The sequence below is a fragment of the Stenella coeruleoalba genome, assembly GCF_951394435.1.
Source record: "Stenella coeruleoalba genome assembly, chromosome: 12".
NCBI classification, from domain to species: Eukaryota; Metazoa; Chordata; class Mammalia; order Artiodactyla; family Delphinidae; genus Stenella; species Stenella coeruleoalba.
Genome location: NC_137158.1, coordinates 65270786 through 65291502, shown reverse-complemented (window position 1 = coordinate 65291502; position 20717 = coordinate 65270786). Strand labels below are relative to the sequence as shown.

Sequence of the window (20717 nt, the reverse complement as noted above, 5' to 3'; positions counted from 1 at the left end):
GGTGCTTTATTGGTTCTTCGGTGAAACAATTTCATAGCTTTTTGATTCAGTATTTTTCAACCTTTGATTAAAAAAAAGAAAATGAAAAATACTTTCGGCTGGTGGAGAGGGTGATTTACTTCGTTATTCACTCATACATTTTGTTTCTGCTTCTCTTTATATATGCTTTGGATAATCCTTTCCTTCTTTTCTTTCTATATTCACTTCCTCTCCCTGTTTTTTCATGGCCCATCAGGAATGTCTGCCGAGATAGCAGGGCTAAGAGCAGGGGCTCTGGTGCCAGGCTGCTTGGATTTAAATCCTATCTCTGCCAGTTACTTGCTGGGTGGCCTCAAGCTGGTTACTTCACCTCTCTGAGTCTACTTTTTCATTCAAAAAATGTGGCTGGTGATGTTACTAGAACCTACCTCATAGGGTTGTTTGAGGATTTAATGAATTTATACAGATGAAGCACTTGGTGCCTGGTACTACTATAAACATAATAGCTACAATTACAGTTATTGTATTCAACTAAATGCTACCTATCTCGAAACTTGCCTTTTTCTTTTTGGCCAACCTGTGGACTTCTTTCCTTGTAATTACTTCACCTGGTCTTTTTACTTTTATTTGCTATTGAGGGCTATACTCTAGAAACTCCTAATCATTATTTCTGAACTTGCCTATTAGTCTTTTAATCAAAATGAGTTTATCCTAGCAATATTGGTATATGTTATAGCAGTTTGAGGTAGCATTTCAACATCCAGGTGCCACAGACATACTCTTGTGTGTTTTTTTCCTAACACCCTTGCCTAAATGCTTTGTATTAGGGAAGGAAGTCTCACTCTTCTGCACCCCGCGTCTTCTCTCTTACTGCCATCCAATTCTACAGCATGTGGTCTCTGCCTTCCAGACTGTAACAGCAATGGGACAAGAGTAGCGATGCTTCTCCTCTGCTCTAGGTAGCTCCAGTAACCCCGATGACATATGGGTGCTCATCTTATCCCATAACACAGGAGTTTAATCACAAACAGAGGCAAGATTGCATCCACAGGATTTATGAAAGTTGCTTCTGGTTCATGCCCTCACATCTGCCTCCCTTAGTGGGCCAGGGCTCCTGTATCCCATTCTTTCAGGCTCTATTTTTCTCTCTCCTTTAGATAACAGCTAACTAACTTGAGAAAAAATAATATGTACTAGTATGTTCAGCAGATATTAATGGGCTAAGTTTTTACAGAACTCAGGTAATATTTATATTTTAACTGATCTTCTAGGAGATGAGCCTTAACCTAAAAAAGTGACTTTAAAGACAGCTCTTTGCAAGATAACAAGGTTGATGTTTCCAGGTAGGCTACATTTTGAGTGGCTTTCCAACCAATATGGGTAGGTTTTGGATGGCTTTGTGCAGAGTATAAGAATAGTTTGGCCTGAATAAAGATAGACATACACATAAGTATTCAATATGAATTATCTATCTATCTATCTGTCCATCCATCTATCTATCTATCTATATTTCCAGAGCCTCAGAGTTAAGAACTTTTATCACTTTTATTACTGAACCAACCAGTATGGAGCCAGTAACTCAGTTGCCTCTTTGACCTTACTGGAAGGATCTGATCAGCTAGGTAAATCATATCTTCTGTAATTTTAATATTTTTAAAATCAATGATAGAGTCTCTAGGGTCTGCATTCATTTCTCTTTTGCCCGTAACATAGGAACACCACTAATCCTAAGGGAAAGACAATAGCTTTCCCTACACCATCTGTGTTGTGAGTGTTACCAGATGTGAGACAGTTGATGTCATTGCACAGTTGATGACATGTCTTGGATCACCGCTGGAGGTCAACTGAGACAGCTGTATCTAAGTTAGAGCTAGTTTTTTTAAAATAAGACAATTAGACAACCACTCCAGTTGTTTTTTTTTTTTGCGGTACGCGGGCCTCTCACTGTTGTGGCCTCTCCCGTTGCAGAGCACAAGCTCCAGACGTGCAGGCTCAGCGGCCATGGCCCACGGGCCCAGCCACTCCCGGACCGGGGCATGAACCTGCATCCCCTGCATCGGCAGGTGGACTCTCAACCACTGCGCCACCAGGGAAGCCCCCACTCTAGTTTTATAGATAGGGTAGTTGGAAGGATTCGTGGGTAGAGTAAGGGAAAGTAACATTTGAATACAGTAACATATAGCAAAAAAATTAGATCTTTTCTTCGTTCATTTGGACAAAGGTTGACCTTGCCCTTTCTTCTAATATTTTGTACTTATAAGGTGTCTGATTGGAAAGCTTTGTGCTACCTAACTAATGATTATCAAAAATAGACACTTCATGTTTTCTTTAAAAATTAGTCTTCCTGGGCTTCCCTGGTGGCGCAGGGGTTGAGAGTCCGCCTGCCGATGCAGGGGACGCGGGTTCGTGCCCCGGTTCAGGAGGATACCACATGCCGCGGAGCGGCTGGGCCCGTGAGCCATGGCCGATGAGCCTGCGCGTCCGGAGCCTGTGCTCCGCAATGGGAGAGGCCACAACAGTGAGAGGCCCGCATACCGCAAAAAAAAAAAAAAAAAAGTTAAAAAAAAAATTAGTCTTCCTTAGATATAAAGCATAGGGAAGGATGGCTGAGTCAAACAAGTTAGATTTTTAAAGGATACGATTATCTGAAAGAAAGACATTTAATAGGAAAGATGCAACCTGTCCACTAAACACTGCCCAAGTTGTTGGGACTTTGGATATTTTTTTTTTTTTTTTTTTTTTTGGCGCTACGCGGGCCTTTCACTGTTGTGGCCCCTCCCGCTGCAGAGCACAGGCTCCGGACGCGCAGGCCCAGCAGCCATGGCTCACCGGCCCAGCCGCTCTGGGGCATGTGGCATCTTCCCGGACCGGGGCACGAACCCGTGTCCCCTGCATCGGCAGGCGGACTCTCAACCACTGCGCCACCAGGGAAGCCCGGGACTTTGGATTTTTAAAATCTAACCAGGGATGCTCCCGGAAGTAGAGTCAATTGTGCTTAATTATATGCATCTTTTACTTCAAAATCTTTAGTGCCCTCGCGAGACCAGTCAATATATAAAGCTTTAAAATCAAGGTATGATATTTTCTGTTTAAAGCATATTTATGGTATATAATGTGTTGCCTTCCGTTTAAATAAAAGGCCGAAATTTCTAACTCTTTCTTTACTCTCATCTTAAACGTACATAGAATTATATTTGAATGACCTGTTATGAGGTTTCCTCTTTTAGAAGCAGATAAGATTATTTTGTTGGTATATAATGATTGTTTGGCTGCTGAATCATTTGGGTACTCCTGGAACTTACCCCAATGTGGATTCCCCAAGCAGAAAAGGCCTTGTTTAAAGGAATCCCCTCTGAATAATTTTTGCTGGTTTGTACTAAGAACATTACTTTAGACCTGACAATACATTAAACCTTAAGTAAAACTAACTTGTAGATTTCTATCATTTTTGATTACATGTGTTTTTTAAAAATTGGGCAGTCCTTGTAGTATTGTATAGTAAGTAAAAGAAAAAATAGGTGTAATTATTTTTAAATCAGGTAAATCCCATCAAGATTTTTAGCAGCACCTGAGCCGACTGTATTTGTTTGTAGTCCTATTTTTGTAATTTTTGCTGTTTAATGAAGATAGCATTCATCTGTGTCCTGTAATATTGTCACACTTTTTTTGTACTGTGAAAATTTTGGAGGATCTGTCTTGGGAATAGAATTTTGGTGGTCCCTGTGATAAATAATATCAGAGTTGTTTTATATGTATATTTTAGAAGTCTTTAGAAAAGCATTGGGTTTTTTTTGTTTTGTTTTGTTTTTTTGGCGGTACGCGGGCCTCTCACTATTGTGGCCTCTCCTGTTGCGGAGCACAGGCTCCGGACGTGCAGGCTCAGCAGCCATGGCTCACGGGCCCAGCCGCTCCCCGGCATGTGGGATCTTCCCAGACCGGGGCACGAACCCATGTCCCCTGCATCAGCAGGCGGACTCTCAACCACTGCGCCACCAGGGAAGCCCAAAGCATTGTTATTTTAATTAAAAAATAGTATTGAGCTCTAGGTGGTAAAGAAATGGCTGTAGTCCCATTTTCAGAAGCCTAGAATGGTTTCACCTGCAAAATTGTTACCTGAAAGAATCAAGACTTTGTTTATGGCCCTTAAAGACATTTAAAAATCTACCACTGACCTCATGTAAAAACTACTGCAAATTTGAAAGAAAAAGATATTAACATAATAAGGTATGCTGAATGTTTGGAATTGAACTGGTGCAAACTGATACAGAACTACAAGTCAACCCCCCACCTTCTAAAATACTAAACTGCAAAAACTTGCACCTTTTTTCTTTCCTTAAAGTGGGTTTTTCTTCTGTTCCTGCCCTTTTGCCCACTTCCCCTCTTTCTGAGGCAGAACGTCACATGTGCACGTGAGTGTGTGTGTGCAGTAAGTATACTTGGCAGAGGGTAGGAGGAGGAAATAGATCTTCTTTGCCAAAGATACAGGTACAAAAGTGATTCTCCATCATCACAGTGAAGGAAAGAGCTTTATGCTGGGAGCCTTCGTTGCAGGGTAACATCTCCTGTGCATTTGATACAAGACCACTGCTGCCATTTTAGCATTATGCTTTGCTCCTTGGATGAGCTGTGCTGTGCAGTCAGGGACATGTGCTATATGATGGTTAATTGAAGTGGGGTAGGAAGGGAGATCTCAGGAATCCCATCATCACCAGTGTCCCTGTCCAGGTAAACAGGGATGCCAGTTGGTCCTTGTTGGATGATACCAACATAGAAAAAATTATGGTTTTGCTATTATTTTTCAAGATTTAATTTGTCCTAAAGTTTACTATGCATGGATTGATTTTTTTTCTATTTATACTTTGAGTAAGTTCTTGGCTTCATGATTTTTTTTTTTTTTTTAAGCTTCTCTTCTTTCCTAGGTAGCTTGAAACCTTTACCTACACTTCAGGATTTTTCTCATCCATTTTCCTCCCTCTCTGTAAACGCTGCCTCGTGCTGCTGCTGCTTCTTTTCTTTTTAAACATACTATTCTTTCTGTTTGGTTGTAAAGCTCCAAGAAATGAATAATCCTAAACTGAGGAAGTGTTCACTGGATCTGTTCCTGCTGCTTTTTCCCCACCAGAACACAACAGATTGCTACTGAATTTTGAATGTCATCAGCAGACAGATGATAATGGCTTAAGATGGATAGAAGAGCGTTGTTATTCATGGATAATGAAATGTTTGAAACACAGATGGGCCTGTATATCATTTTTCTTTTTCTTAGGATTTCCTTCTGACATAAAAAATTAATGTAATTAACAATGTTTTATACCAATATCCCTCATAAATGGTATCTCTGTAGCCCTATTGTTGAACTGCTACATTCATCTGTCTTTGGAAAAGACAGTCACTGCTTGATGGCTGTTCTGTGCAATGACCAGGTGGGTGAAAGGCTACCTTTACAAAAAGGAGGTTATGTGAAAAGTAAACCTTCCAAGAAGCACTCAGCTTTGATCTCAAAGGCAGTACCTGAGAATCCTATATGCAGCACTTAATCTATAGGAGGATTTGAAGTATATATTAAGAGAAGTACCCAAAATTCATAATAAGGATTTTCATTTTAGGGGCTATCAGTAACTGTCAATACTTAAACCTTCTCTTAGGTGCTTACAGGAAAAAAGAAACCAGACCAAATAGAAAAGGTTTTTTTTCTTTTAAGTACAACAGAACAGAGTCAGAAGAGGGTGAGAGATCAAGGTAATGAACTAAGATACTGATTTTTATTTTTAGGTGACAAGCCTCTTTCTGCTTTATCTCCAGCTTTGGGGGGCACTGGCCAAGATGATGTCGGTGGCCACTCAGTGGACACCCCAGACCACTACTCTACGCTTGGAAGGCTCGATGGCTATAGATCTGCTGGGCAGCGCTCAGAAACCAGGGATTCCAGCTGTCAGACTGAAGAAGTGAAAATCGTACCACCTTCGATGAGAAGAATCAGGGCGCAGAAGGGGCAAGGCATTGCTGCCCAGATGAGTCACTTCCCAGGCTCCTCTGGGAACATGTCTGTGCTGAGCGACTCTGTGGGTGTCGTGTTCCCTTCTCGTCTCAACAGTGACACTGGTTTCCACAGTCTCCCCCGGTCTGGAGCGAGGACAAACGTTCAGTCCCTGGAGCCACGGCTGGGTGCCCTGCGCCCTGCAGAAGACGCAGATGAAACTCTCGCCTACCAGAGGGGTCACCTGCAAGTAGACAAAGACTTCGGACATCTAGGAGCTGCCCCAGGGACTGGAACACTTTTGAGGCCCAAATCCCAGGAGCTGGGGTACTTGGAGGGTGAAAACGTAACAAGCCCGGCATGCGTAGTCTCTCCTCACACGACCTACTCCACCAGTATCATCCCAAATGCCGCACTCTCCTCCTCTTCAGAGGTTATTGTGATTCACACTGCTCAGAGCTTAGGGCAGCTGGACAGTAAAATTACCAGTTCGTCTTCATACACAAAGATCAAATCCAGAGACCACTTCCTCTCCAGGCAGAAAGATGGTCATCATTCTCCCCGTGGTAACTGGACTGAGGGGCACCCCACCATTTTTTCACAGGCCTCAGATCCTCATTCGTCCAGTGCAACCACTGTGCTGTCCCTCTGTGATTCTGCGGTCTCTCTAAATACGCCCGCAAATCGGGAGAATGGGTCCCAGGCCATGGCCTATAATTGTAGAAACAACCTGAGCTTCCCGGTCCACCCCCAGGATCTGAACAGCAAGAGTGAGTCCAGTCATTCAGGAGGCAGGGGACACGGCGGCAGCGCGGAGCCCTGGGAATACAGTGCCTCGGGTAGTGGGCGTGCGTCCCCACGGAAGCCACATTTGGCAACTCCTGGTTACTCCACTCCTGTAGGTAACATGAGCAGTGGCAGTTTGGACCAGACGTCCAACAAAGATGATGCCAGGGCCGTGTATCCAGAGGACCACGATGGCTACTACACTTCTCTGCGCACCAACTCTGGACACGGACCTGGGAATGTGTGCAATAGCAGCGATGGCTTTGGGAACCCGAGGCACAGCGTGGTCAATATCTTTGATGGAAGAGCGCGGAAGAACCAAGGGGACCGGTCGAGTTGCCAAGACAAAAACCTTTCTCGAAACATCTCTCTGAAGAAAGCGAAGAAGCCTCCCCTGCCACCCTCTCGGACAGACTCTCTGCGCAGGATTCCCAAGAAGAGCGTCCAGTCGAACGGGCAGGTGCTGAACGAGAGCCTGATCGCTTCGCTCCAGCACTCGCTGCAGCTGAAACTCCCGGGCAAGGGCGGCAGCTCGCCCTCCCAGAGCCCGTGCAGTGACTTCGAAGAGCCCTGGCTGCCTCGCTCCCGCAGCCAGAGCACAGTGAGCGCGGGCAGCAGCCTGACCTCCGCCACCACCCCCAACGTCTACGCCCTGGCCGGGGTCACACCGGCACAGAGCGACACGAGCAGCGTCAAGTCCGAGTACACAGACCCGTGGGGTTACTACATTGACTACACGGGCGTGCAGGAGGACCCGGGGAACACGGGCGGGGCGGGTCCAGCTGGCAGCGCAGCATCGCCCGGAAACGGGCCAGGCCGCGATCTCCCGGACGGGTCCAGGGCCGCGGTAGCCCCGGTGCCCGATGGCGCAGTCAAACCAAAGATCACATCGCCGGAGAAGTCACACAGGGTCACTTCTCCATCCAGTGGGTATTCCAGCCAGTCGAACACACCCACGACTCTCACCCCTGTGCCTGTGTTTTTAAAGTCAGTGTCACCAGCCAATGGGAGGGGGAAGCCCAAGCCCAAGGTGCCAGAAAGGAAGTCCTCTCTGGTGTCTTCAGTATCCATCTCCTCCTCGTCCACGTCTCTTTCCTCCAGCACGTCTACGGAAGGAAGCGGAACCATGAAGAGGCTAGATTCGGTGCTGGCCGCTCCCCTTGCTGCGCCTCCTCTGCCCTCTCTCCCATCTCCCTGTCCCAGGGACAAGTCTCCTTTCCTCCCTCCTCCCCCTCCACCGGCAGATTTCCCCGAGGGCTCGCCTCTGCCGGACTCTCCCCTCTTCCCCACTCCACCGCCAGAAGTTCTCACGCCCTTCTGTCCCCCCACCAACGCCTTCTTTCCTCCGACACCTACAGCACTCAGCCCCCGTCTTCTGCACTCATCTGCCTCCCTGCCACCTCCACCACCTGCCTTCCCCCCCTCGGTGCCCCCGCCCGCCCCACCGCTTGACCCCAAATTGATGAAAGATGCCAGGCCTTCTTTCAAAAAAGCTGGCCAGCCAGAGCCCTCCCGGGAGGCCTGCAGGCAGCCTTCCACCAAGGAGGAGGGCGGTAGACCCCCCATGCCCCTGATCACCACGGAGGCGTTGCAGATGGTGCAGTTGCGGCCGGTGAGGAAGAACTCAGGAACCGAGGTAGCACAGTTACGTGAACATGCATCTCAGGAAAAACGAACTCCGGTTGTTCCCCAGTATCATGTAAAGCCATCTGCTCTCCTGAAATCCCGAAATAGCATAAATGAAATGGAGAGTGAAAGCCAGCCTGCCTCCGCGACAAGCTCGCTCCCGACTCCTGCCAAGAGCTCGACTCAGGGTCACCAAGACAGTGTAGCCGAGCGTGGCCTCCCGAGCCGCAGCCCGGGCCGTGCCGGGGAGGCAGAGGCCGGACCCGGGGCCGCCCCGCCCCATGAACCCCCCAGCCCGTCGCCTAGCAGGAAGCCCCCCCCTGTTTCCAAGAAGCCCAAACTGTTCCTGGTGGTGCCACCTCCGCAGAGAGATTTCACGGCGGAGCCCGCAGAGAACGTGAGCAAAGCGTCGCCCAGCCCCACGAGAGGAGAGGCACGAGAGAAGTGTGCAGCCGGGGCTGGTTCCGATGAGACCGACTCTGGCAGCTCGGTTCTTGCGGGAGGAACTTCAAGATCTGAGTCCCCGGGCAGAGTGGAAGCCAATGTCCCCATGGTGCAGCCCGATGCCTCGCCAGCCCCCTCGCGGGAGGAGCCGGGCGCCGAGCGCTGTGCGGACGCCGGGGACAACGTGGAGAGCTGTTTGTCTCTGCAGGACCCAGGGCGTGAGTCTGGTTTTCTCTTGTTCCCCTCTGACCATATGCAGCTGAGACGAACAGGGCTGCTGCACGTTCACGTTCAAGCCAGCAGTATGTGGACTCCCTGCGCTGCCTCGTACTTAGGTTACCAACTTGGCATTTCTCTGAAAAAAAAAAATTTTTTTTTAACCTAGATCTAAGGGTAGAGCTTACAGAAGCGCAGAAAATAGAGGGGGTGGAGTGGTCGGCAGCAGGCTGGGTATTAAATAGCAGTGAGTAATTCCCTGGAGAGCTGCAAAGAAATGTTCTAACAAAATTTAAGGGAGATTCAGTCAGTTTATCTAGACTTTAACAGAAAAGCCTGAGCTGTGACTGTCATGCTTGTGTCATTTTCCCCATCTTTGTAAAATATCAAACTACAGGCCCTGCTGCCTCTCCCTGTGATTCTACCGTTGTCAGAATGGTAGGGAAGTATATTTGGGAGCTTGGCTAAGGACTGAAATTCAAGTCATTTGTGCATCTTGTGTCTGCCTGCTTGTTTCTCCACAGCTGGGGTACCGGAGGCTGACACAGCCGGTTCTTCCTCAGAGGCCTGTGACTTCTGTAAGGAAGATGGGAGTGATGAGGTGATGACCCCCAGTAGACCCCGGACCACGGAAGACCTTTTTGCAGCTATTCACAGGTATCCAAAACTCCTTCCTCTTTTTTGCACCTACTTTATGAGTCCCCCTTTCCAAATCGTTTCTCAATGTATTTTTCTTTCTTGAGGTTTCTGCTGTCACCCAGTTAGGCTTCATTAACCTGATTATTGATTTCTTAGTTTGTTTCTATATTTTTATTTGCCTTGACTCCAATTTCTGTTTTACTTAGTTCCACTGATTTTTATGATCATATGGGGGACAGAGGCTCAACGTGATGATGCCATTTGGTTGGCCCTTCTCTTACTAGCAAGAAATGCAGTGTCGCTGTATTTGATTGGATATTTACAGGAGTTGGGTTAGAGTAGCCAGTGGTCCAGTCCAGGATGAGGGATGCTGTGTTCTAATGGACTTAAGATGCACAGACTAGCCGTACGGGACTTCTTCTTTCCTAACAGTGTTTGGTTTTATTGCTGTTATTATTTTCATTTTACAGAAAAACTACGATTTTATAGTGTAATATCTTTGGCTACTTAAATGTTTCAGTAAAAGTGCATCTTTTTTAAGCAGGAGCAAAAGGAATTAAACTTGCTTGTTAACTATATACTGCTAGTGCCATCTACTGGCATAAGAAGTTATTGGGTTTAAAAAAAATGTAGAGTAAAATTTTCAGAATAACTGCCTGAACTGTTGTACTCTTTACATGTGATCACCTTGAAGAGTGAATATGACTTAGCACTAAAGTTTTATTTACTACCTCATTTTTCTGGCCATAAACAGTTGAGTACTCCCACAACGGTTTCATTGTAAAAATGGATATGATTGTGTTCGTGCAAGGACTTTAAACTATATGCTGTATAAACCCTTTACTTCCTTCTAAAATTCTTTACCATAGTATTTTCAGATAACTCTTATGAATGCCCCTGTGCTGCCAAGGTCCCTGAATCAAGGTCCCTTTTTTTCCTCCTGAAACTAAACATCCTGTAAAATCATTTGATTCTCTGTGTAAGTAACCTGTGTCAGCAGTGCTTTCCCAATTCTTGGAATCTAACTGAAAAGACTGTTATTGAATGAGATGGAAAGCAGAGGCTGTGCAGTCCCTACCTGCGATTCCTCGTGCAACATGTAAACATTCTAACTTAGGGGGGAAAAAACCAAGCTGATGAATTAAGGTGTTTGTCAAGAATTATGTTCTTTAACTCTTGACTCCACTACTGGTATAATGTCCCAATATACCCTAAAGACTGCCTCTTTAACATTGTCTGACCGCTCTCTGTGCTCTCATTAGAAATAAAAAGGTAACTAGTGATCACATTATTCCTCCAAATAGGGAAATAAAAATTCCACATCCTTTGAAAGCAACTTCAGTGACATGTCTAGAGGTTTACGCTGATGTTTCTAACTCGAGTCATGCTGGACACCTAACGAGCTCTCAATGACTGTGTAACTGTCAGGAAATTCTTCCAAGGCTCAACTTCTCCTGTTCGGTATGGGATGCATTGGGTTGGTAAATATGCAGGCATATATATTTAAAACAGCATCCACAGAGAAGATGTGTTGCCTGGTTGCTCTGTGCACTAAATACTTGGTCTCAGAGAGAACCCCAACTGTTGTGGGGCCACATTACTACACACTTTTCCTAACAAGATACCAAGGATCTCCTCTGTATTTTATTGTGGCAACCTTCTTAAGGCACTAAAAGACTGTGGTTTCTCCTACCAACAAGTTACATCTGCTGCAGATGCAGAAATTGGCCAGTCTGTATTGTTCCGTGTACACGACAGAAGGAAGGACTGAGTAGGGTATGGATTACAGAGTGAGAGTGAGAATGCAGGCTAATTTTTAGTGGATGGATGGATGGATGGATGGATAGATAGATAGACAGATAGATAGATGCAGGCTAATTTTTAGTAGATGGATGGATGGATAGATAGATAGATGATAGATAGATAGATGCAGGCTAATTTTTAGTAGATGGATGGATGGATGGACAGATAGATGCAGGCTAATTTTTAGTAGATGGATGGATAGATGGATACATAGATAGATAGACGCAGGCTAATTTTTAGTAGATGGAGTTATAGGTATAGATAATATATTAGCAGACATAATAGGAAGCCATCTAAAGTCTGTGATTTTTAGGGCTTTATTTTATATCCTTCAGTACCTAAGCTAATAATCTAAATTAAAGAGTATCTAAAGAAACACAGCTTTCACATTTTATAATGCAAATTAATTCACTTCAGATTTAAAGCCAGATGGAAAATGTAGAACACCAGTTGAGGTGTGAAGTTTTTATCCTCATTGAAGTAATTTAAATTTTTTTTTGAAGTAATTAGTTTTTAAGCCAGTGTTAATTGTTCAAGCGTTTTTTATAGCCATTTTCCTTAGAAATACACACACATATTTATAGTCTGTGTGTATATATATACATACATATATGCAGAGAATTCATATATTTAGTTTTAATTCTCATTTTAGCGGGCAGTTACTCTTGACAAACAGCAATACTTTTATAAATCCCCGTCTCCCGTCTTCATTCTAAATCTACAATTAAAGGTTGTAGCTTTAATCAAGCATAGCTATGGCTCGTTATGTGGATCTCAGCACGCCTTCTCCATGTAAAAGCCAAACAGAAAAGCCACATTTAAAAGCCACAAACCAACACCTACAAGAATCAGATAAGCAGAGATGTCTTTGGGAAGCAAACAGTATAAATTGTGAGGTCATGTGCTCTACTGGAAAGGTACTCCATCAGGTCTTCCTTCTTGTATTAAGCTGTATGACTTCACTCTCTAGACCTCGATTACCTTCTCTGGTCAGACCAAACCACCTAAATGTTTTCCAGTTCTGAAATTCTGAGGTGTTACTGTTTCTGTGGTTTCTGTCAGTGGGTCAGCAACTTAACTCCAGAGCAACGCTCTTGTTGACAGTGGAACAGAACTGGTGAACCAAAGTATCATAGGCCAGTCTCTGCTGTCCTGAAGGGGCTGGTGCTATGTCAGCCCTGGCCACCCCCTTCAGCCTCTTAATTGGGTTTTTACCACTTCCTGTCTTCCATTTTAGTGGCTTCTTTTTGGCCAGAGCACAGAGAGGACCCTGGGAGCACCAAGCCCAGGGCAGCCGTCACGGGCCCATCCTCCCCTGTGCCTCGATGTGCAGGACAGGTAAAAACAGCGCTGAAGCCTGAGCTGAGAGCAGGAAGGAAGAATTATATTTCCCTAAATGACACTGAAAGTCTTGTTAGGCACCTACTCTATGCCTGACACTTTATGGCTATGACTGCATTTATCTTTATTGATAAGCTCTGAACTGTCTACTGTTATTCCTCTTTTCCAGACAGGAACCAGGATGAGAAAGTTTAAGATGCCCCAGTTTACAGAGCAAGGAAGCTTTAGCAGTGGGTGTACCCAGGTCTGTGTGACTCCAGAGGTCCTTTATCCCACTGAATCCTCACAAACCTGTGAGGTTGTTACCATCATCCACATTTTACAAGTCAGGAAAACTTGTAAATAGATGAGAAACTGGTCCAGGGTCACACAGCTAGAAGTTGCTCAGATTCAACTCTTAATCTCTATGTTCGGACAGCATCCTCTCAACCTTTGCCTGTTGCATGTTCTAGAATTTTATAGCAGAAAAAGAGGTATAACCACATCTTTAGTAAATATATCGAGTTTCCTTATAGCCAGTCCACCTCCACTTAGCTGAGAGATTCCTCCCACACTGAGTTGTTGGTATGAAGAGACCTGCAAGGGGCCACTTGGTACATCTGCTTTATTTTCTCTAATGCATTCTCAGTAGAAGACACATTAGCCAGGAGTTTCTTAGAGACTGGTTATAAGAAATTCCCCCAGGACAGTTTTACTTTTCCTGAAGGCCCCTCCTCTTTCACATGCTACCCACATCCCTCACGTTTGCTTGCTCGGCTAGTGGTTCTCTGCAGTCAGGCAACAGGATCTGATGTGGAAGGTTCACTCTTATTTTCCAGAAAATTGGATTTCTAGGAGTTGACGAATGGTCCAGTAAGAGCCAAGGAGAGCTGGTTTTATGCCAAACTCTAGAATGATGGAGAGTGTAAAGTTGCAGAGTTGTTCTAGAACCTGAGGTGGGGGCCTGTTTCAGTATGTGGGACATTCTAGGAGTTGGCTTATCTATTAGGCCAGTGGTCCCCAACCTTTTTGGCACCAGGGACCAGTTTCGTGGAAGACAGTTTTTCCACGGGGTGGGGTGGAGGGGGGAGGATGGCTCAGGTGGTAATGAGAGCAATGGGGAGCAACAGATGAAGCTTCGCTCGCTCGCTCGCCTGCCGCTCACCTCCTGCTGTGCGGCCCGCTTCCTAACAGGCCCCGCTACCCCGCGGCCCGGGGGTGGAGACCCTGTATTAGGCCGTTCGAGTGCCAGCACCATGAAATTCACTCAGCCTCAGTCCCATACAGAAGAGTTAAGTAAGAAATGGCAGTGATTAAAAACGCTGGAAATGGTCCTATCCAAAGTAAGATAATATGATGTTTGAGATTTGTGTCAGAGTAATCCAGTGAGGGTAGAAATGAAAACAGGGTGGCCATAAGTTAATAATTATCACAGCTGGGGCATGGGCACACATAGTAATACAATGAACTATTCTTTGTGCCTGGGTGTTTGGTACTTTCCATAGTGAAAATAATAGATGGTGACCTTAACATGCGGTGAGAGAAGCAGGGTGGATGTGGTGGGCATCCAGTGGCCCCCCGGGAATTAACCTTCATCTTAACGTTCTGAAATCTCAGGTCTAAGAGGAAAGTCCTTGGCCGTAAAGATTCCGATGATGATCACTCCCGAAACCATTCTCCCTCCCCGCCAGTGACACCCACTGGTGCTGCCCCCAGCCTGGCCTCCCAGAAGCAAGTGGGATCGATTCAGAGAAGCATCCGGAAGACCAGCACCAGCAGTGACAACTTCAAAGCTCTGCTGCTGAAAAAAGGGAGTCGGTCGGACACCAGTGCCCGCATGTCCGCAGCCGAGATGCTCAAGAACACAGACCCCAGATTCCAGAGGTCAAAGTCGGAGCCTTCGCCAGACACCCCCGAGAGCCCATCAAGCTGCTCCCCGAGCAAGAACAGAAGGGCCCAGGAGGAGTGGGCCAAGAACGAAGGCTCGATGCCGCGGAGTCTGTCCTTTTCTGGCCCCAGGTACGGCCGCAGCCGAACTCCGCCTTCCGCCGCCAGCAGCCGGTACAGCGTGCGGAACCGGATCCAGAGCAGCCCCATGACCGTCATCTCAGAGGGCGAAGGGGAGGCCACGGAGCCCGTAGACAGCAGGGCTCTCCGGCCCCTGGGCGCTCTGAGGGGGCGTTCGCTGGAAGCACTGGTGGGGGACGGAGTGGGTGAGGGCAGCCTGCTCTGTGCAGGGCAGCCCGCTGCCTCGCGGGGGGCGCAGGCTCCTGGCCCCACGGAGGGGCGGCCCAGCGCAGAGGGCACGGATCCATCAGAACAGCGTGGAGGTCCCCAGAGGGAAGAGAGCTAAGGGCAAGAACCTCCCAGGTGACATGGGGAGATGTGCAGCACAGCGCTCTGGGAAGCCTGACAGGTACCCTTCCCTGCCTTGTCCACGGATCCCGCTCAGCATCTGTGCTGTGGGCCCGGCACGGCCGGCCCCGCAGCGGAAAGGGAGGGCTATTTAGGACTCACTTGGCACTTGCCCTGTGGCTTAAAAGCAAGTAGAAGCTTAACTTCTAAAAGTGCTTCCTGGGGAAGATTTTTTTTTTTTCCTCTAAATGCTGGGTGTGTGTGCAGGGATGTGGATGTGTGTGCATTTGGAACACTTTTTATGTTAAAAAAAAAAATACAGCATGTACAGAAATAGGAGAGACAGCGTTAAGCTAGGTAGAGTAATGGAGCCTTCTGAGCGAGGTGGTAACTGCTTTAAAAGTGTTACGTTTATGGAAATTAATGAGTTCCAGAAGGGAGAGGACCATTACTTCTGAGAAAGAGGGGGTAGATTTGCTGGTTCTGAGCGCACAGAACGGGTGGGGATGTGCACAGGTGTGCTTTCAAGGGGGGCCATGTAGTGGTTACCCCAAAAGTTGGTAAGGGGCTAAGTGACTCATTGGTTCAGGTACTTTTTTCTGGGGAAAAAAGGCTTTGTTTCTTTTTTGTAAAAATGACAGATACGTGGACATGGCGACGCTGTAACTCGGAGTCTGCTGCTGTGCAGCCACAGACACACAACTTCTAGCCTGGTTTGTAGAAATGTAGGTAATTTTTTAATGACTTTCCTCCTTGAGCAGCAGCTGAGACCTCCTTGGAGAGCTGAAATGACAGTGGCACATACAGAGAGGGTAACAGAGATGAGAAAGGGGAGAGGAGTAAGTGATACACTGCTGGAATTTGTTTCCTGCTTATTAAATGAAATTATTTTTCAGAATTAAATTTTAAAACTTGCACTACAGAACTGTGGGTGGAGCCTTTCCTTTTACAACTTTTTTTTTTTTTAAACCAGAGTTGAAACTTCCAGTTGGCGATTTCTTATCACTTGAAACGTCAACATCTGCTAACTTTTGGATATCCTTTTGGTTACACCAAAGAAAACGTTAATGCTATTTTTCCTTGAACTGCCTGCCGTATCGTGTCCTCACTTAGAAAGGTTTATCAAAATCTATTCTATATTATCTTACTTTGAAGAAAATGCTGAAGAGCTCTTTTTGGTCAAATAAACTGATAAAAATTGGCAGGCCTTGGCTCTTAATTAGCCCTGGGAAATGAATTTTTAGATTAAAAAGATTTTTTGCATCATTTGGTTTGTGTGTTTTTATATTTTTTACAAATAGTTGAGTTCACTAATTACCTTCTAATCTTCTCTGGTTAGAATTTTAACACTTTTAGACATGGAAGAAAAGTGTGTAAAGTATTTATTTTTATGTGATATTCTTGTGACCACTTCCAACTGCCATGTACATAGACTCCTTTATTTGTTGGTTAAATAAAATCAGTCTTGTCTTCATCAGAAGGACTTAAGATGAGAGGACTGAGATTATTAGCCTAAATACAGTGCAGCTGCCAATTTTCATCTTTTTTGGTATGAAAATATCATCTAAAAGTTGGACTGCACAGGCCCAACCATCACAAGGTTTATACAGTAAAACATTAGGTACCCATTTTAGACCCGGCTTTGAGACAAAAACAAACCTAAAGAATTGAGACTCCTTCCATCCTCTGAAGAAAACAAAACACGTCTTTTCACACAACCAGAAATCAAGACCTGACATTTGACCAAGAGCAAAAGGACTTTCTACCACTTGGAGCAAAGCGTCTGCTACATTGGGCGCAAGAATCTTTTCTCCTAAATTTTAGAAAAGTGGCATTGGCTTTGGAATATGAAATCTTTTCATAGCTACCTAAAAAGGATGAGAATGTACGTGGATATCAGAAAACAAATTTAATATATAAATCATTTATGTTGAAGGTAAGATAAGCACCCTCAAAACTAATTATAAAGCTTTTTTTAAAATCCCCATTTTTAAAGGAAAAATATATTAAGTTTTTAAATTTGCTTTGAATAAAACAATTGTAAAGCAAACATTTGAACCTTTTTTGTTCTTGCTGTTTGTACGTGCATCTTTGAATGGTGAGCTAGGTCTTCTGGTTACAGAACTGCTGAGTGCTTCACTGGATACGAACAGAACGGCAGTGATGACCAAAAGGTGCCTGTGGGAAGTGGGGACCCAACAGAGAGGAAATAGACCATCACAGACACTGTGGGTGGTGCCGTCCAAAAGGACCTAGGGAAAAGCAACTCTAAGAGGTGTCCTATGGACTTTTGAATAAAATCCCAGTAAGGTATCGACTGAGAGTTCAGGTGATGTGACGTGTAGAGAGATGCGAGAACTTCTCACAGCATGGTTGAAATATAGGGAGACAAGGATCTAGACTTACCCCGGCAACGCACGGCACCTTCAGCTTTGCTACTTTGTGAGGCTCGATACTGTTAATGCCCCATATGTACTTAAAAACTCAATGAGGACAGACTTATTGACTCTTCCCTATAGCCCGAGACTTTAAAGCCCCAGGGCTAAGCTATTTCCACCTTGTTTTTCTAAGAGTTGGGAGAGAAACAAATGACCGTTTGGTCTGTTGGTTGGAAGCAGCCTCAACTTTCATCTGATTTCTGCCCTCCTATTTCTGAAAAATGTTGATTGAAACCATTGCTTCTCCTGTGGGGATGAGAGCGTATTTGGGGAATCACAAGGACGAGGAAAGAAAAGGAGACATTTCTGTTTCTCGATCTTATTTCCCATCCACCAACACCACGCCCAGCTCTGGGGTGGGTGTCCCAGGAGAACAGGGAAACACAGGATTAGTTTTCTGCATGAATGTGTTTTCAGCACATAAATTGAATTTGAACAATTGTTTATATTGCTGGGGTGCCGTCACGAAATGGGTACAATAGGATGATTTCGCAGACATTAGGATATTGTTGGGCGGGTAGGGGGAAGGAGGGGCTTTCGAATAAAACATGGACCCGATTCTTGAGGTTCTGTAATAAGCTATTCAGTTACTATAACATAGTTTCTTTCAGTGAGCTGCCCTAAACTGCTTTCCACACAGGCCAGCCTTCATTCACAGAATAAGAACTAGAGCAATCTGTAGTCACTTGTTCAGCATTGAAAAAAAAAAAGCCTTTTATTAAATACTTCTCATGTGCTAGGTAAGGAAGAGAGAGTTCTAAGAAAAATGTGGATGAGAGATCATTAAGGTGCTTCCAACCTGGTGAAGAAGACACACAGTGAACTGTCAGAGTAGACGGAAAGGAAGAACCCTGGGCAGACGTTGCTGCGCGCCCTCCCGCACCGTGTGAGTTCCCCTTTACCCACAGAACACCTGATCAGTCAGCCAGTGCAATGGGGAACTCTGGGGAAAAGATAACTTACCTAAGGAGTCCTGTGGTGGACAGAAACAGCTAGGTCCTTTACCACTGTCTCACGTGGTCTTCGGCAAGAGACTAGCCATGCACCAAGTAACATACTAGTACAGCCCACCCCACCAGCTCCCACAATCCAACGGGCCATGTGGCATGGTTTTGGCCAGTGAGACTGGCAACAGTCTAGGAGTTGCCAAGAGAGTTGCTTTCCTTATGTAGGTGCCATTCCCTTCCTCCTTTTATCCCTAGAGTGGGTGGGAGGCTGGAGGAGGAACAGTACTCTCAAAACCTTTGAGGCAGCAATAAGGACGGAAGAAGCCACATGTTGTGGAAGGCAGAGGAGGAAGGAGCCTGGTCCATTGATGACAGCCAGAGTCACTGCACCAGCCTCGGGCTGTCTACCTCCAGACCCACTGGGTAAGTCATTTGTCACCTGCTTTGCAGTTGAGTGGTACTGTTCTCAGAGGAAGATAAGAGAGGGATTGGCTATGGTGAACCTGAGCTAAGAGTGTACGAATGAGGAGGATTTTGCCGGACAGGGGAAGCTGGCAAACGAAAGACACTCCAAACGGAGGGGATAGCAGGAGCAGAGGCGCAGAAGCAAAGTGTTTAGAGGAAACCAAGGAGCTAAAATAGGAAGTCTCTAGAAAAACAAAGTGGGACATGAGACTGGAAAGGTCATCTCAGGCAAGAATGTAGAGGGCCTGGGATGTCATCCCAGGTAATTTGGGTTATGTTTGTAGTACTGGGAAACAATGAAGGTTTTTAAGAAGGGGAGTGATGTGACCTGCCTGGGGTCTTAGCCTTTTCTCAAGCTACTCTCTCCCTTGGGAACTGCATCTAATCCCATAGTGTTACATTAATGTAATATATACCCGTCACTCCTGAGCGTCTCCTGTCCTGACTTCATCAGTATATCAGTTGCCTACTCAGAATCTGCATTTAGAGGTGTTTTAAACTTAAATATATCCAAGCCTTTATCAATGGGCGTTACCACTCACACAGTGGCTCAGGCCCCAAGTCTAGGCTCATCCTTATGGCCTCTCTTTTCACCCCACATCTAAACCAGAAGCAAGTCATGTCAACCATATTGCCAAAATATATCACAAATCCAATCACTTCTCACCAGTTCCACTGCCACCTCTCAGGTCTAAACTATTATCTCAGACTACTGCAGAAGCCTCCCAACTGGTTTTCTTCCCTTTATCATGCATCTTCAACCACCCTCAATTCACCCTACAAAATTGCTTTTAAAAACAATTCAAGCACTCCCCTGCTTGAAACGTTCCAAAGACTAGATGTTACAATTGGAATAGGCTTCTGACTTCTAGCTGTGGCCTGCAAGGCCTTTAAGATCTGCCACTATTCCCCTCACTCAAAAGGTTCGCCTCATTCTTCTTTCTGTGCCCTGATAGATGCTACTTCTGGACTTAGAGACTTTATTCTAACTATTGAAAAGAAAGGTGCCTGTATTTCTATGCTGGTTTAGGTTCCTTAGGAAGTAGACACTGTAACACATTTGAAAGGAAAAGGGAGGAAAGAGAATGGGGCGGGCAGAGCTAACACCCTGCAGTACTACTCAGTCAGCTAGGTCCTTTATCAGTGTCCTGCTTGGTCTTTTGCAAGAGGCCACCCTGAGAAGAGTGTGCCCTCAATTTCCACAGCTTAGTGAAATCACTGACCACTTATCCTGCCTGCCTTGAGAAATAGCATGGCCTCAGCTTGAAAGCTAAGGTGGACCTTTTGAAGCCAAGAGTTGGAGGCTGTCAACCGTGCACACTTCTTGCAGCTGGATGGCAAGTCTTTTCTTGAGGGGGGATATAATAGCACATCTCCATGCCTGCCACACTCCACCACTTGCACTGTTTGGATCCAGTTCCGCAGAAGCGTGTGGAGAGCAGCTCCTCCAGGGCTCTGGTGGACCTCTCTTCCTGAGGAGAGATTTTAAAAGAATTTGATAGGACCAACTATAGAACCTTCCAGCAAATAGTCTCCAGGACACAAGTGGCACTTATCATCCCCCACCTCCACTCTAAATTCCTTTCACCCTCAACTGTCACCTCTGTGGGGCTTGGGGCTTTTCCGATGGTGTGAACCAAGCCCTCATTCCAGAGTGTTCTGAAATCCTGGGAGCCAGGGTGGCTGTACTTGCCTGTGGATAGACAATTGGGGAAGGAGTAC

The 20717-nt window shown here is 45.8% G+C and overlaps 1 protein-coding gene across 7 annotated transcripts in view; it reads left to right on the top strand.

The window, feature by feature from the left end:
• NHSL1 (NHS like 1) overlaps window positions 1-17126 on the top strand; it is a 238176-nt gene extending 221050 nt beyond the window's left edge. For all 7 annotated transcript variants that reach the window (XM_079938914.1, XM_079938912.1, XM_079938916.1 and 4 more), the window contains 3 exons: window positions 5782-9030; window positions 9553-9685; window positions 14408-17126. In XM_079938914.1, coding sequence (XP_079795040.1) covers window positions 5782-9030; window positions 9553-9685; window positions 14408-15143 — 4118 coding nt within the window. In that variant the 3' untranslated portion in view covers window positions 15144-17126. The remainder of the gene's footprint in view (window positions 1-5781; window positions 9031-9552; window positions 9686-14407) is intronic.
• The last annotated feature ends 3591 nt before the right edge of the window (window positions 17127-20717 follow it).